Source organism: Drosophila erecta, unplaced genomic scaffold (genome assembly GCF_003286155.1).
Source record: "Drosophila erecta strain 14021-0224.00,06,07 unplaced genomic scaffold, DereRS2 tig00000092-arrow-pilon, whole genome shotgun sequence".
NCBI classification, from domain to species: domain Eukaryota; kingdom Metazoa; phylum Arthropoda; class Insecta; order Diptera; family Drosophilidae; genus Drosophila; species Drosophila erecta.
In genome coordinates this window covers 19,409,667-19,426,052 of record NW_020825207.1, presented here as the reverse complement: position 1 = coordinate 19,426,052, position 16,386 = coordinate 19,409,667, and the positions used below count along the sequence as shown (strand labels likewise).

The following is a 16,386-nucleotide window of genomic DNA, read 5'->3' as shown; positions in this document are numbered from 1 at the left end:
TGCGGTGGAGAGAGTCTCATGTGAAGTGGCGACAATCAAACACACACTCAAAGATTAATCCCGACACTCACTTGCAAACTAATTACATGGCTCTTAGGCAACGCCTTGTGCCCGAAAAGGACCAATCGACCCCAAACCGCCCACTGGCCTCGTGTAACCCGCAGGCTGGAGAGCAACCTCATGATGAGGTCGCCTCTGCTGCGAGTAAACATCGATTGAATGCAACATATGATTGGCAATAATTGAAAATAGTTGTTGCACGTTAAGAGGTGGATGGAGGTTGCCATGGCGGCCTTTGTACGACCGCTCACATATGTGTGTATGGGGGCTTTATTAAATTCACACCCATCGGGCACCAGGCAACGTCTGTTCCTATCATCATTATCATCCTCCTCCTCCTCCGCAGCCCGCCATCATCTGGGGATTCTTCTCGTGCGAGCATCTTGACCAACACAATGGCACTGAGCAACAATAAATGCGTAATGATAGTCGGTCGCCGTCACCCCAGGAACAGCCACCCGTCCCACCCACTGGCCCCCATCTACTTGCCACTTCATTTAACATTTAACTGCTGCGAACAAATAAACGAAACGAGCTCGAGATCAGCTTGGCACTCGAAGAAATGATGCAGCGCCCCTAAAGTTGCACTTGTAGGCTTGGATATTCAACACTGCGACATTGAGGGGCTCATTTTAAAGCTCATTCAAATACAAGGAAGGCAATACCTCGCCAGTGCAACTGCTTTTCTGCGAGTGCAGCTCGCAGTTCCTTTGACCATCGCCAACACCAATCATCCCGCACAACCCAGCTCAGATGCCCAGCTGCCCAGCTGCTCAGCTGCTCCGATGGGCATTGGTCATTTGTTTATTTCATCTGCTGTAAACTGTCATTACTTTGTCATGGGCAATCCGACAACAGAGGGCAGCCATCGGGGGGCTTTTCACACGCCTCCTTGCGATTCTGCTCGCCTTAGAGCTGCAATTTTTCAGGGCTCAACCGAGGAGCAGCGCAGGATAAACATAAATGGGAAAAATGATAAATGGACCGTTCTTATCTGTCCTTCTGCTTTCTCCAGCTGCTTATCTGTGGGCTACAAGTGTGGGACGTTGTTTACATCTAGTTAGCAGGAACTCTGGGCGAAAACCGCCAAATGGGCGCCAATTTATAAAGGGTGGAAAGCGGTTGTCAGGTCAACAGATTCCCAGATTCCTGTCTGAGTCGCATAATCCCCGCCAATCAATCGACCCATTCATTAGAAGTAAGCCGTAGAATTCAGGAGTCGCACACATTATTAAAAGCTTTCAAAGACCCCGCTATCAAAAGCCACAAATCAGTGGAACGACCAGGAGGAGCAGACACCGTGCTCTTGAGTTCCCTATGGAAGGGCTATGTATCTCGCTGCCATCGCATATTGTTCGGCATTAATCGCATTACTTATTAAATCAATTAAAAACTTTTTCAAGCGCATAAATAAGAACATTTGTTGCGAACCGGAACTCTGGCAATCACAGAGCATAATCCTTTATTGTGTCCGACTGCCCTCCGCCCTGCGCCATCCGCCATCCGCACTCTGCATTGTTGATTTTGATGTAATTATTCGCACTGCAATTATACAAATCATGGCAATGTTGGTTCGCCGGCTCCCGCTTTATGTTTTGCCTTCATAATCTGCAATAAAAACACAGCTGACAGCGGCGATGCACATTATTATGTGATTTCAAAGGACTGCGCCGCTGCCATGCAACATCCAGCGGCAACATCCGCGCGTTGCATAATGTGTGGAATGCCGTTCGGTAATTTTATACTTTGCATCCATCCAGCCATCCATCCATCCATCCATTCGTCTATGCCAGCACTCATCCATCCATAACACTGAATATCCATGACCCTTTCTTCCCGGCGGAATGCGAAGTGCAGCAATCGAGCCGAGTGCCAGCGAATGGGGAAAATACCTTGCAAATAATAAACAGACAAAAAATCGGAAAATCATTTCAGGTTCTTGGGGAAGCAATTCCAAGGGCTGGCGAAAATGTTACTCCAACCCAACACTACTACTCACACTACTATTTCACAGTTTTCGGCACATTTAATTGAGTTTGCGTAGATGCTCTTCAATTAAACGAGTCAAAATATCACAGGCATTTCTCTTTTCTATCCGTGCACTATATAAGCCAAATGCACACTACAAGCAGCTGAAATGGGAAGCGGGCGAAACCCAATTGATTGAAATATTCATGGAATATCCCTGTAAATGGCTGATGACTTTTGCCGCTGATGGCATTAAAGGTACAACTGGCATTTTCAGTTCCGAGCTTGTCGAGAAAGTCTGTCAACTTCGTTTTGCCAAGGCGACGCTCAGCTCAAAGGGAGGAAGCGTTTAATTAAAAACATTTTGTATACACATTTGCTTCCTTTGCCAGATATCCAGATTGTTGCTGCTTTCTGCTTGCTGCTTTCTGCTTGCTGCTGCTGTGTGTTATTGCGATTCCGTTTGCAATTGCTATTGCCTGAGCTTCCTCTACCTAAAGTACTCCCATTGCCACTGCCACTGCCATGCTCGCTCCTTCCCCGGATCTCCAGCTACAATCACCATCCGCTCTCCTTGTTAATGATATCACCGAATGGCTGCTTTTGTTGCTGCTGCTGATGTGGCTGCTGTCAGTTGTCTGTTGTCTGCTGCTGTTGTCTGTGCTGCTTGTTCGTTGCTGTGTTAATGATATTTAATGATGATGCCAGGGCTGCTCCTGCAGCTGCCACGCCCCCGACCAGCCGAAGTGGGGAATACCAACCACTCATAGAATATTTTGGCATCCCACCCATATCCCCACCCTCTATTGCACATGCACATGCAAAATTTGTTTGTCTATGCGGGGACGTCATTTGATTTTGCCTGCTGCCTGGCTTTTAATATGCACCCGAAATATCCTTGCCTTTTATCCCCTCCGCCCCTCGTGCCCCTCGTCAGTGGTAGGCCCCGGGATCTGAACTAATTTCGGTTAGGCAGGCGCCAGTTATTGCCATGAATCCGCAGACTGAGCGAAAAGGGATATACACTTGTAGCTACTAAGGAGTTTAATTCTTGAAAATATATAAAATTTATTTAGTGGCATGTATTAGTCAAAGAAATGCCTTCCAATTGCTCCAGTATTAGCAGCGAAATTTCAATTTGATAGATTTCTGATTTGTATTCTGATTGTCTTTTTCGCACTGGATTCGCGCTTTTGACCACTGAGCCCCGCAGGCCACAATCATTATCAGTTTTCCGTTCGCTTTTGGGTCGGATGTCTGCGTCCAAGGGATTCTTCATTTTGTGGCCATCGGAAATACAAATGCACATTTTCAGCTTTGCATTTTCGGCTTTATCCATTTCGGACTAATTTTTTCCGTTTAACTCGTTGCTATCGAGGACGCAAATTTAAGAGGAGCAGCTGCCTCACTTGTTGCTGTGTCGCTTTGCCTTGCATCCAATGGACAGTGAACAAATGCTAGTTGCACCCGAGTAATTGCTATTTGCCAGCCAGAAGATTGAGCTAATAAAACGCTCATCAGTGGCAGTGAGAATGAGTGCAAAGACCAAAAACTATAGACATCAAATTAATGATAATTTGTCAGGAGCTCCTTAGTCTTCTTATTCAATTCAAATGATTGTCGTAGGCTTAATCCGAGCAGCCAATCTTGCACTATTTTCCGAATTTCCCATAGCACTTCACAGTAATTCGTATGCTATCAATCATCATGCTGGTTTGGTGAAGGAATCCATTCCTCCAACCAAAGCTGAATACCTCAATTGCGATTACCTGTGTGCGATCAGTAATTTAAGCCATCCAATGCCATGCAATGAAATACACTTTTGGCTCCGGTGGTTCCGGGATTTCGGGGCTCACCAGCCATCGGCACACAGATACACGTACCTGCAGTGGGATAGTATCTAATTCCGCCTCAAGGACCCACTCCTAAGGGGTTGGAGTCGAGCCCAACTCCCTCTTAATTACTCGGAATCGCGCTTGTCAATCCGTCGCGGTATCCACTCCCCATCCTCCCCATCCTTTTCGGCCAACATTCCGCGAGACAGGCAACGAACGGACTAATTTATGCATGCTGGAGTGCCGAGTACTTGTATTTCGTATCTATGAGATACTCTTCTGAGCCCGGGCTGCGAGTTTATTTAATATGCGTGCTGCGTCAAAGTTTGTGATGATTATTTTGGCAACGGAGGAGGTGGAGCGGGGCAGACGGCCACGCCCCCACTTCATGCATACAAAAATAACCAATATTGATTTGTCATGGCGCTGGATTTTCAGCGTGGGAGGGTAACTTTGAATGGGAGCGATGATGGTGGGGTTTGGAGGGGATTTTCCCTGGTTCATCGCTTCCCTGTTCTCTGTTCTCTGTCAGCGTTCTTTGTGTGTCTGCCTTCTGCGTTTTTGTATTTTTATTTCCTCTTTATTTCTATTTTTCACTCTGCGACGCTTTCAATAATTTCGGTTGCAGCTTTGGACGGCACACAAAGACACCGCCACATGCAACCAAGCCGTGCCGCAAACTCCTCTCCCCATTTTCGCTGGGATAGTAACGATGTACCAAACTTACACCTCACCTTTCTGTGCTCAAGGAAAATTTTGAACTACTGGTGCTTGCTGCTCCCGAATAATTATTTAGGAAAATGCCTCGAATCGGAAATACGTTATAAAACATTATATGTGCATGTCTCACCGAAATATAATCCATTGCATCCTATGAAAACCAAACGACAACGAAGGAAATCCTTTGGAAAGTGTATTTCCCCCTCGCCAGAACATCTTCAAAACGTAATTTCGTTTATTAAATTGTTTTGTTTGCCCACTCTCGTTGAGATTTTATTTTCGACGTTGGCCAAAAGCTCTTTGCCACACAGCCGCCCTCTTGCAACTGAGTGTGAGTGTGAGTGTGAGTGTGTGGCTGTCTGGTTGCATTATGATGTTGATTATGCAGATTATTATTATCAGCAGAGCATAGGCTGTGGTCTGGGGCTGAGCTGCAGGCTTCACCTCGTTGCATGATTCATAGTTAGTTGGCCGAGTGCATGCCTGAATGGTCTGAGCCGCTTAGGCACGCCTGATGGGTTCGGGCCGAAGTAGGGTTCTATAATGGAGCGCCGGGCAAATGCATTCAGTGAACAATCGAAACTTATAATTAGTGGAAGCAGCACACGCACACACAAGCGCCGGGGATATGATTAATACTTCCCAGAGTTATTTGTTATTAGATTACACCTAGCCGGGTGCACAGTGAGAAAAGATCGAATTCGGGTTTTAAGAGAAAACAAGGTAAGGCTTATTACCTAATGGAAATCCATATAAATAAAGATCTTAAATTGAGCGAGTGTTCCTAGGACAAGAAGATCAACTAGCTCGTCTTTTCTCCCAGTGTCCCGAGTCCGGGATCATTTTGGCACTGCTTTGTACTCGATGGCGCTCCATTGTCTGTTTGCTGGCATTGTCTGCTCGGCTTTGTTTCCATCGCCTACGACGTTGCCTTGTGATAAGAGTCTCTCCTTCTGGGTATTTCGGCGGTTGGGTGGCTGGTTGGCTGGGTGGCTGGGGACGTCGAAACTTCAAATTGAAAACTTTAATTAGAATTATTGTTATTTTTGTTGTTGCTGCTGCTGCCATTGTCAATGGATCCTAAGTGCCCAGACCAACTGAAACTCACCTTCGCCGGGGTCTCCTGGTCCTGCGAAAGTTGACGCAAAACTTTTCCGCAGCAACTTGACGCGTGTTCAACATACTTGAGCGCCCTGTGCTCCATTCCCTTGCCGACCAGGGAAATATCCATCTCGCAAGTGCAGTTTTAATATGTTGGAAGTTTTGTTCGGAAATCAGTTAGCCGCTTAGTTTTCCCCCCATGGAGGAATGTCTGGCACGCTTCCACGCCCCTCGGCGTTCAAACTCGAGGCGCTTTTATCAATCATGCAATTTTTGTGTGTGTGTATATATGTGGCTCCGCTCAACTATGTACTTCCTGCTTAATTGTCAATTAGTGGGCACATACTCGTATTTTGTAAATGTTTTTCAAACTCAATCGGCCGCAACCAATGGATCCGCGCAACCAGTCAATTTATTTATTTTCCATTCGGCGCGTTCGTCGGAAAATAATGCCAAAGAATTCCAAGTGGGGGTGCGGGAGCAGCAACTATTAATTAGATTGGCCGCAAATTAGTGGAACATACTCTGCACAGGGCTCCATTCCTTGCAGGCCTTAGCCGTGTTCTTTAATTATTAAAAATGAATTTCATTCTAATTTATAATGAGCTGGTTTGGTCAGGTGCATTGTTGCTGTTGTGCGTCGATTCTTTGTAGATACAAACTGAATTGTGGCTGTGGTCCTATTATTGGATTTCAAACAAATTGCTGACCGGGCAAATCTGATTCACTTAGCGTGTGATTTTTGTGGTGCGAATTTTGATACCGCCCAACATCTCTTCACCCGAAATTGGGAAGGGTTTTAGGCAAATTAAAAAAAGTATATAATAATTATATGCCTGGCTATTTGATTGGAAAGTTTATGAATTTCGAGCAAACTGGTTTCATGGGCTCTTTGATTATTTTACAGATGAGGTCGGGCCCCAAATATGCGTCCAGAACAATCACTTCCAGATAATATAAGTATCTCCTCCCCAATCAATCACTGTCATGTCTCCCCTGATTGTCCAAACACTTGGTTAAGTAAGCATCTATAGGCGTGTATGAAAAGCACAATGAACTCAGTCAAATGTCAAGCAATTACAGCACATGCAGATACAACTTCGGCCGTTCTCATTCGGTAACGATCGAGTGTCGATCATTTATCAATATTCGTGGCCGCTCTATTTGACCTCTTGCCACACATTTGTTGCAGCCCCCAACTCGTAAAGCTCTAAACTGTGCGCGTTTCGCCACATCGTTCTAATTGCAGCCATTTGTTTGGCTCTTAGGACCGAAAATAAACCGTGGAACCGATGGGGAATAAAGTGAAGTGCGTGTCGTTGTTTTGAAGTCAGCTGTGGCACAGACACTGTGGAGTGGGTCCCTAATTGATATTAAATAACTCAGCGGACACACATGGTACAACGTGTTACGCAAGGCCCATTCGGTATCTATGTATATATATTTAATAAATGCAAAGCCATAAATAAACCGCCGACCAGGTTGGATGGCGGAGAAAAAACAAGAAAGTAAAGAAGAGAACACGAAAGGCATTTCTCAAATTTCTCAGCTCACAAAAACACAATAGCGTTTATCATACTTAAAAACTTGCCATATTTTATGCATTATTTACGCATTTTACTACAGACGAAACTGTGACTAATTAAGCAATTTTTGAGCCAAATCAGAGGCCGCGATTTTCGCTTGCCATTAAGGCTTACTAATTATTTATGGTCTTAATGATAAGTTTTCGTTCGGCCTTTGTTCGTTTTTGAACTCTTTTTATGTCGTTGCCATTGAAAATCGATGTGGTGTTATCCGCTTCTGTTTTTACGCTTCCCTGAAAGGTTTTGTTGAAAACGTTGACAGAAGCGCGGAATTGGACTGTATTGGCGTTTTTCTGGCCATAAAATCGGTTTTTTTTTCAATTGAATCAGATAATGGAAATTTGAATGAGAAAGTATTGAACTAAATTCGGACTTCCCATTACAGTCTGTTATCCAGCTTTGCATAACTGAGAAATTAATATAAGGTCTGGCAACAACCAAATAAACTTATTTGACTTTTTACTAACCTCTGGCTATCTTTATTTTCAATCTTGTTCTACTCACAGGGTACCATAACTTCGACTCCGCGCGTTCCATTCCGACTCCACTTGACTTTTATTTCATAAGTTTTAGGGCCCTCATTAAACCATTTTTACAGCCACGACTTGACTTTTGTTTTAGCTGGCCATCTCGGGCTGCTCTTTTTTAATTCCCCTCGTTGATTGCTGTGCCCAGTGCCCCATTGATTCTGAGCCCGATTCGTTTTCGTTATGGCCATCTATAAGTGCGTAATTTACTTAAGCTGCTTTCGGCTTAATATGCGCATTTTAATAGATTTGTTCCACTATCGTCAGGGCAATAAATTAATAAAACGCTCAGCCGCAGCGGCCAACCTGCCTTCCCTCCTTTTCCTTCCTACTCTGGCCTATCCGAGCATTCTGCACTTGACTGGGGCCTGGGTATTACACTGGCAGAAATTACATTCAAAGTACATCATGATAACTGAATACGAGCAAAGTGATCCTTTTTACCGAGCTGACCACCTCGCATGAACGACTTTGCCACAAGTCACATCGGAGCCAAGAGCTGCGCCTATTTTCGCGCAGTGCAGAGGCGGGGAACGGGCTGAAAGCTTTTCAGCTGCGGCTGAGTGCCTCTAAGATGCAACTAATGATAACGGCGGCGCAGACACCGACTTTGGCCATGTGGATGGGCTTGGGCATGGCTGGCTTTTAGGGGCTGTGGCGGAGATGCAGCTAGTAGATGCAGCTCGATTAAGCTGCTTACCTCCTCTGCAGGGGCGTTGCGTTTTGGGTGTAGCTGCCGCATCAGCGAGGTCGCCGCAGCTGACAGCTCAATGGCCCCATGTGGGTTGAGTTTGTTTTGTGCCAGCTCACAGTTGGCTCCATTCATAATTATCAACCTGGCAAGCTGCCTGCCTCTTCCCGCTGCGAGCGGGGGAACTGGAGGAAGAGGCGGACGGCATCGCCGCGCTTTTCACGCTTTGGCGGCTCATTAAAAGAACCGCAACTGACATTGCCCTTTGTCCCAAAACTTGCGCGCCTTGCCCGGCGGCCACGCCCTCTGGCACTGAGAACAACCAGCATGGCTTACTATTGTGCAGTTGAATTACTACAGACTTTTATGCGATTGTATTTCACCTCCTCAATCTGTAACACCAAACTGCGCTTGCAGTGTAGGCGTTGCAGTGGGCGTTGCTTATTGTGCCACATGCAGAAGGCTATGAATTATGTTTGCTCGCGCAAGATTGATAGTTCTCCGCAGGCTCCAAAGGCGTCATCCGCGTCGCAATGTTCCTCCTTGGGCCCGAATCTATCGGAGTGCGAACTCACCCATGCCGATGTCATTCCCGTGACCCAGTTAGGTCGCCCAAAGTGAGCGGGCTGTTCTTTAATTAGCATAGAGGCAGGTGCGCAATGTGATAATTTGTGGATGAGTGCCATTTGAATATTGCCCCAACTAAGGAATTTTCGGGGCACATAGCCCACTCTGAGGCGCAGCGAAGGGGGGGAGAGGAGATGCTGGTGTCAAAGGGGCGCGGCAGCACAGAGAGAATTGCAAATTGACCTGCTCATTATGGAATTTGGCCATCAATTTGTGGCGCTTTAAAAGGGTTATGCCCGAATTTCGAGGATAGCCTGTTTAACTCTCGGAGAAATATCTCTTGGGCAGGACATAATGGACAGGTTTGGAAAGGCAGACTAAATCAGCCACGTCCACATCCATATTCAGCTTAACTTCCGTGATGGACTCATCGAGTGCACTTCGAGCACTTTACTGCGTAATTGTGAGTCCTAAGAAAGTTATAAGTCTCAGCAGCGCTCTCCCCCTCCCCCAAAAGCCTTCCAGCCAGAAGACATTTCACTGCAGCAACAAGTATGCAGCAATTTGAATTTGGCTTCTCTGCATAACAGAAATCCCTCTTGGCATCTGGCACTCACCTCCGGCACGTGTGCGAGTGGGCTTATTCCCATAGAGACCCGTTCTAATCCCTCTGCCATGCATCCATGCATCCATGCATCCATCTCTGCTGCAGGCTGGACCGAAAAGGTTAAATCCAATTCGGCTCAGCTTTTCGGTGGCCTCCTCGCAATCCCCTCCTGCGCAAACAACAACAATGGAGCACAGAGTGGGGTCAGTCGGAAAAAAGTGAAGTAAAGTACAATATAGGAGGAAAGTCTGGATTTCCAAAGTGCAGCAGCCACTTCAATGGCATGTAATCCCTTTAAACGTGAAGCTTCCATCGAAGCCCATATGAGTTTCGATTGGAAAGGGAGTGGAAATCAACTTTAGATGCCGCCACACTGTATTTGATTTCATTACCGCTCCATTTTATTACTTTTCATGTACGGACAATCAAACATTGATGTCAGAATTTAATATGCTGTATAAATCGTTTTGAGCCATTGACACATTCATGCGATCGTTCATTCGTTCATTCGTTCGTACTCGCATTCGTATTCGTATCCGTAGAATCAACAAACCAGAGTTGTCTCCATGGAATGTAACTGCCCATCTCCGTCACCCATTTTTCGGTATTTGTGTGGAAAAAATATTTATATTTACACGCAGCTCATGCAGCGGAGTCGCCACTCCACTGCTTGCCACACATATATTTCTCGTTATTTTTGTTCTTCTCTGCTTTGTGAATAGCACACATGCATGTAAAAGGGGAGCGGTGGGGCATTTTCACTCTTATTGCTTTTCGAAGCTTTTCCATGGCTCACATTTCATTTATTTTCACTCCAGCCTGTATGGCTGTGTGCACTTCACAACTTAATACACTTTATTATTGAAAATATTTTTTATTACAAGTGGGCTGGGCCTGATCGCTGAGAGGGTTTCCCGGAATTGTGTACCACCACCCTGCGCTTTTCTTTTTTCCCTTTCTTTTTTGGCCCTGACACGCAGCTCTCATAGTTCCGTTTGCTGGGCATTGATTTGCTGCACTCGTTTCCACGAAATACAAACATAAATACATGCAACGCCAACACTCCTCTCATGCATGCACATAGTAGTAGCCACTTCGCAGCATTTTTATATGCTTTTTATGGCGGGGGTCTGATTTTGATATTCATGTTGCATGTTGCTGACTTCTGAAGTTTTTGGCAATTTGGAACTTTTTCTTTCTGTCGAGTGGGCGGAGCTTCGGCTTGGCCCCGAAAAAAGTGAAAAAACAATTGGATAGCCCTCTGTATTGTTTCTTTTTAATTTGCATTTATTTTTCGCTTTTGTGCGTTTCGTTTTGAGGTTTTTCGTTTTTTGTGCCGTATGCAAATCTCGCCCGAACTCTTTAATGAACTAATTTTGCCGCCGAGCTGCGATCTCCGATTATTTATGTATTTCTGGATTCAATTAGGCCTCCCATCCTTGTTTATTTATGTGGCGCTGGCTGCCTCATTTGCAAAAGTTGCCCGAGAAAAGATTCGCTGCGCAGCCTCACTCGCTGTTTTGTGTATGTGTCAGTTTGATAAATGATATCAATTTCTTATAGACCCCACACTCACACTCCCACTCTCACACACACGCAGCACAGAGGGCATCAAAGTTTGTTTTAGAATGTTTCTGTGTTGCCTCACTGGCAGCCGCCCCTTCAAGTCCAAGTCCACTTTGCCAATTTGACACTTTTAGCGATGCGCGTGTGCCTTGGCACTTGAATTCCAAATGTATCTCAGGCCTGTCAGCTGGGAGCATGAATTTTTAATGCGGAATGGGCAATCTCTTAGGCAGCCCGCCGTCCTCCCAATATGCTAATCGAGCCAGCGGGTTGCGTCGCATCAAGCGGAAAACTTTTCGTTCCCAGATTTGACTAAGTAAATTAACCCAAAAATTCTGCCGAAGAGTAAATGCTGAGCGGCCAACAAGGGCAACAGGTATACACAGCAACAGCCAAGTTTGAATTATTTTTTTACTGGTTACCGACTCTAAATTGTCATACCCTCTTTCCAACCAAAAATGCTCCGGCAAATTTAAAACGCCAACGGGCACTCATAACGAGCATACAATTAACACGAATTCCCATGGGCAGCCAGCTATTAGTCCAGAAAACACACATCGCAGATACATTTGTATCTGCAGACCCACCAAGTAGCCAGATACAAAAATCCGATCCGGCGACAGCCGGTCGGCTAAAAGAGCCGCGGGCCCAGATCTCCCATGTAAATGGGAGGGGTGGCGGACTGGAAAAACTTTCGGCCACTAATCTATAATGCTGTCAGCCATTAAACAACTGAAAAACCAAATTTGTAACTCATTAGCCAAGGGGAGAAAGAAGGGAACACAAAATAAGAAAACCGAAAAACGAAAAACGAAACTAGCAAAGTGAACGACTGATAAATGCCACTCGGCTTGGCTGTCTCATTTGGACTGCCAAATAATATTTAATTATAAACAAATAAACGAGACCCCGGGGTTAAACGCGTCCCGCAAAAGGTGGCGAGTGATTAATTATTATGTCAGGGAATTAAATCAAATATTTGAGTTGGCTTATTTGGGTGTCTGTTCGAAATCACGAAATGCAAATAAAAATGACTTTAAGAAAGTCCATAACAATTTCTTCTCTCGCTGGCGGCGGCATGAAAAATTGAAAAGCCAACAGGCCGCGTTCAAAGATAACATAATCCATGGCCTGGAACCGTGAGCAACCTTTTCTTGGCTTTGTTTTCATTTTCAAGGGAGATACGAGGGAAAACATTAGCATATATCAATGCCAAATGCAAATAAATCATCAATAACGTTTCTCTGCCACTTATGCACCACTTACAGATACTTACCCGCGACGAAGATACATACCTGGCGAACTGCAGCTGTGCAGCCTGCATTATTTTCCCGGAGGACTGGAAGGAGGACTGGAAGAGGGAAACCCAACGCCAACGCGTCTCGTCGACTGTCATGTGCGAGTTTTGTGGCCCCTAACTAAGGCGCCTTGCATAAATTTACGCCAGAGGATAAGCCAAAAAAAGGGAGATGTGAAGAATACTGGCAGGGCAAACATAAAGCAATTTTATGCGTTTTTAAAATGCGGCAATTGACTGAAACAACAAAAGCGAACTGAGACGAGTGGAAAATTCAGGCAGGCCGCATGTGAGCACGTTTTCCGCTTTTCCGAAGGGTAAATCAAATACGAGGCCCAGACCGCATCGAAAGGAACAAGTACCCAATACCCGCTGCCATATCTCGGTCGCTGATAAGCAATATAACGCAAATGCTTGATGGTTTGTTGACGACCAACAAAAGTTCTTGAGCGTGTGTGTAAACATTGGCCCGCCCGTCCTGGAAATGCTGAAAAACAGAAAGCAGCAGGCAGCAGGCAGCAAGGACATCGAAGGAGCCAGCGCTTATAAATGCGCTACAGTTACAAATTGTAGCCACAGCTGTGCGTGTGTGTTCTGCTGCTGTGCGGCACATGTGCGCTCTAAACCATTTATAAATGTAACAAAAGCAACGCACACACGCCAACGCCAGCAACGCCAGAAAAGCGAAACGGGAAAAGTCTGGGAAAACAGTGAAAAGCTGAAAGCTCTTGGCACAAGTGCAATGCATAAATATAAACAAAGGGATACGAACTGAAGACAGCGAAAACACGATACAAGGTGTAATGTTTTTTTGCGATAAACAAGTCCGGCCATAGATTCATAATTTAAGGCGAGAGCATTTGAAGTGGCAAGTCTTTAAAGTACTTTCAACTGCTAAACTCCAAGTTTAGTCCAACTGCCTAAGCGTAATACTTAAAATTCAAGAAACCGAAACTAAGTGCGAAATACAACCAAAAGTTACCATAATGATGTGAAGATATAAGTGAGCCATTTCCCAGAAGGCTGGGTGCGCCGCCATTCGTGCTTGGTGATAGAAGTGCAATACGCGCAATTGTATCTGCAAGATACATTGGCGTTGCGCCTGTAATTTGGTGTGTTGGCTTAATAGCAGCGCGGCGCAAGCAAATATTTAAAATTGAGCAATTTATATGCCAAATGTGTAATTTTGATGTTTGGCCGAGAAACATTTCGTGTATGTGCCGAGCAGATGTCGACAAAACAGGACTACAGGAACTTTAATTGCGACCAGTTGGCGAAGTGAAGTGCATTGAGATACAAAGCGTGTCCATAAGATATTTTTGCAGCAGGCTGCCTACGTATACGTATGTGTGTGTGTCTGCGTATGTGATGTGCTACAATAAACCCGCAAAGAACATTAATTGCAACTGCTGCTAGTTGCTAGCAGATGGCTTAGTTGGATCTCGGACTAAACGAATTCGCATCCAAGAGATGCAAAAATATTTGAGATACACCAAATGAAATAGAACAAAGAGCTCTTTTGCCGCCTTGATTCCACAACTGCAGTTTTGCAGTTATCCGAATTATTTCTAATATACCATATTATTTCCAGAGCATCGTCCACAATTAGCGCCATCGTAGCCAGGGAGCCAAGAAACAACCAATGGAACATGTTGATGCCGGTGCGGGAGTACAACAAGCACACAGCCAAAATACCAAACTGCAAGATGAGGCAGCGGCCAACGCTTAGGGCCACCTTCGCATCCCTGCTGCTGCTCCTCCACGTGGCCCAGACGCTCGACCCGGCGGCTGCCAGTAGTTCGGCCGGAGGAAGTGGTGCCGCAGCGGCCGGAGCCGCAGGTCCTGCCGCGTCCGGTGGAGCGGGCGGCGGGAGTCTGAGCAGTGGACTCAGTGGACCCACTCTCATTGCCAATCTCACGGAACAAGGCAGTCCCGGTGTGTATAACTCGACAATGGGTTAATGCTAACTAGCGCATATATAGTATAAGCATGGCATTTAGGTGGCACTTTGCTGACCTTTTTACCTTTTGGCCCTCCACCTAAACGACGTCGCCATTTCGGTGTTTGCAAGAGGTTTATGCGCGGTCCTTTCTATGAAAATCGCTTAGCAGAACATCCATTTCGAGCCAACTAATAAATGAAATTGCATTGCCCAGTTTATGATTTTAAACAAATATTACTATGTTTCGAGACAAGCGAGACGCGAAATGAAAACGAATTCATGATAATCTTACCATGAACTTGGAAGGTATGTCCGTTCCGATGTTTGTGTATTTCCTCGTGCGCATTTCCGGTTTCTGCGGGGGTGGCAAACTATTAGCCACTTGGCGCCCACTCCCCACCGCCACTGAAGCAAAACACTAAGCATCAATTAACCCAATTTTCAGAATCCATTTTCACCTGCAGTTACGCTTTCAGCTCATAGCTCCGCGTGTTTCACAGCTCCATACTTCATACACGAGTATATGCCTTGCTATGTTTTCAGAAAGCGAGTTGCTCCTTTGCCCTTTTCTGCCAGCAAATACCCAAGTGGCGGCGCTGAAACCACCGCCCATGTCCCAATCCCCAACCCACCTAATCCTATAGGTTTAATGCCGGGCACTGTTGTCCAGACTTTTTCGTGTTCCGTGCCGTTTCTTCCTTTCCTTCACAGGCGGTGGCGCTGTTGTTGTAGTTTGGTTTGGATTGGTCACTGGATCTGGACTGGAAATGGAAATGGAAATGGAGTGGAAGCTGAAATCATAATTAATCCATTGATTTTGAACTTTTTCAGCTTAAATAATTCGCACAAATCATTTCAGCAATAAATACGAGTTCTTTCGCAGCATTTAACAATGAATATTTCAGCAAACAAGAGTTTTTTCAGCCAAGGTTCCCTTATTTGTTTTAAATAACATGGGATCCAATTACAAATTGATGAGCAGGTAATGAACGCAGCAAGAAAAAATTTAATCATTTTAATTTGGAAGCGCCACTGTTGCAAGCTTTGATTTGCATGTAAAGTCATAAATAATTCATTTTAACACATTCAACATTTATGAATATTTTTTCCTGTGCTCTTATATTCTAGCTGTCGCTATTAATCAAATTACACGTTTACTACATGCATTTTTAAATTGCTTATTTATGTCGCTACGTTTATGCAGCCGCCTGGAAATTTTGTGTGGCAGAGTGTCATAAACTGCAGAATACGGGTGGCTTGATTGATTCTCCCAGTCAAAAATAGGCGAGGCCAATAAATCTGCAGGGATCTAACTACACTTGGGATACATTCCGGAACTTCTGGATCTCTGCTGCACAACTCCAGATACGCGAATAGAAATTATTTATAAAAACGTAAATCCTTAAAGTGCAGCAACAAAGCTGAAAGGTCAACTTCTTTAAAGTAATTCTTAAAATTTCTTTAAATAGTTGCTTGCCGAATAAAGTCTGCTTATATGTTTAGAATTTTTGATAAAAACTATATTATTTGAAAAATGAAATGCCTGTACTCAAACAATTATATATTCAATTGTCAACGATATTGGAGCAGAAATTGTCGAATTAATGCCTGCATAAATTGTAAAAGTGACTACAGAAAATGGTAGTAACTAATTTTGCAACTGTGTTAACTAGCCTTAAGATCTGGAAATAAAAACTCATTTATTAAACACTGGAAATGGTCTTGTGGTGCGTCATCCTTTTTGGTTTCGTTTACATGTCGAACTGTCGATCAAGCAACTCCTCAGTGCCGATGGAGGGTCGGGGACGCAGGAAGTCGTCTTAACCTGTCCATAAAGATGGCACTCCTCGGCCTACACGATTGCCGTTAAGAACTCGTTTTAATCTGAGACTTTTACCTACCTTCCTGCGGTGCTGCGG

The 16,386-nt window shown here is 44.9% G+C and overlaps 1 protein-coding gene across 3 annotated transcripts in view; it reads left to right on the top strand.

Annotated features, from left to right (window-relative positions):
- The window catches only part of LOC6548803, a 67,605-nt gene extending 51,421 nt beyond the window's left edge, over positions 1-16,184 (top strand). Inside the window, exons 4-5 of one of the 3 annotated variants that reach the window (XM_026979949.1) lie at positions 12,497-13,325; positions 14,117-16,184. In XM_026979949.1, the coding sequence (XP_026835750.1) occupies positions 14,175-14,486 (312 nt within the window). In that variant the 5' untranslated portion in view covers positions 12,497-13,325; positions 14,117-14,174 and the 3' untranslated portion in view covers positions 14,487-16,184. Of the gene's footprint in view, positions 1-12,496; positions 13,394-14,116 lie in introns of those variants that run through there. The other 2 variants (XM_026979950.1, XM_001974047.3) reach the window with 2 other exon arrangements.
- The last annotated feature ends 202 nt before the right edge of the window (positions 16,185-16,386 follow it).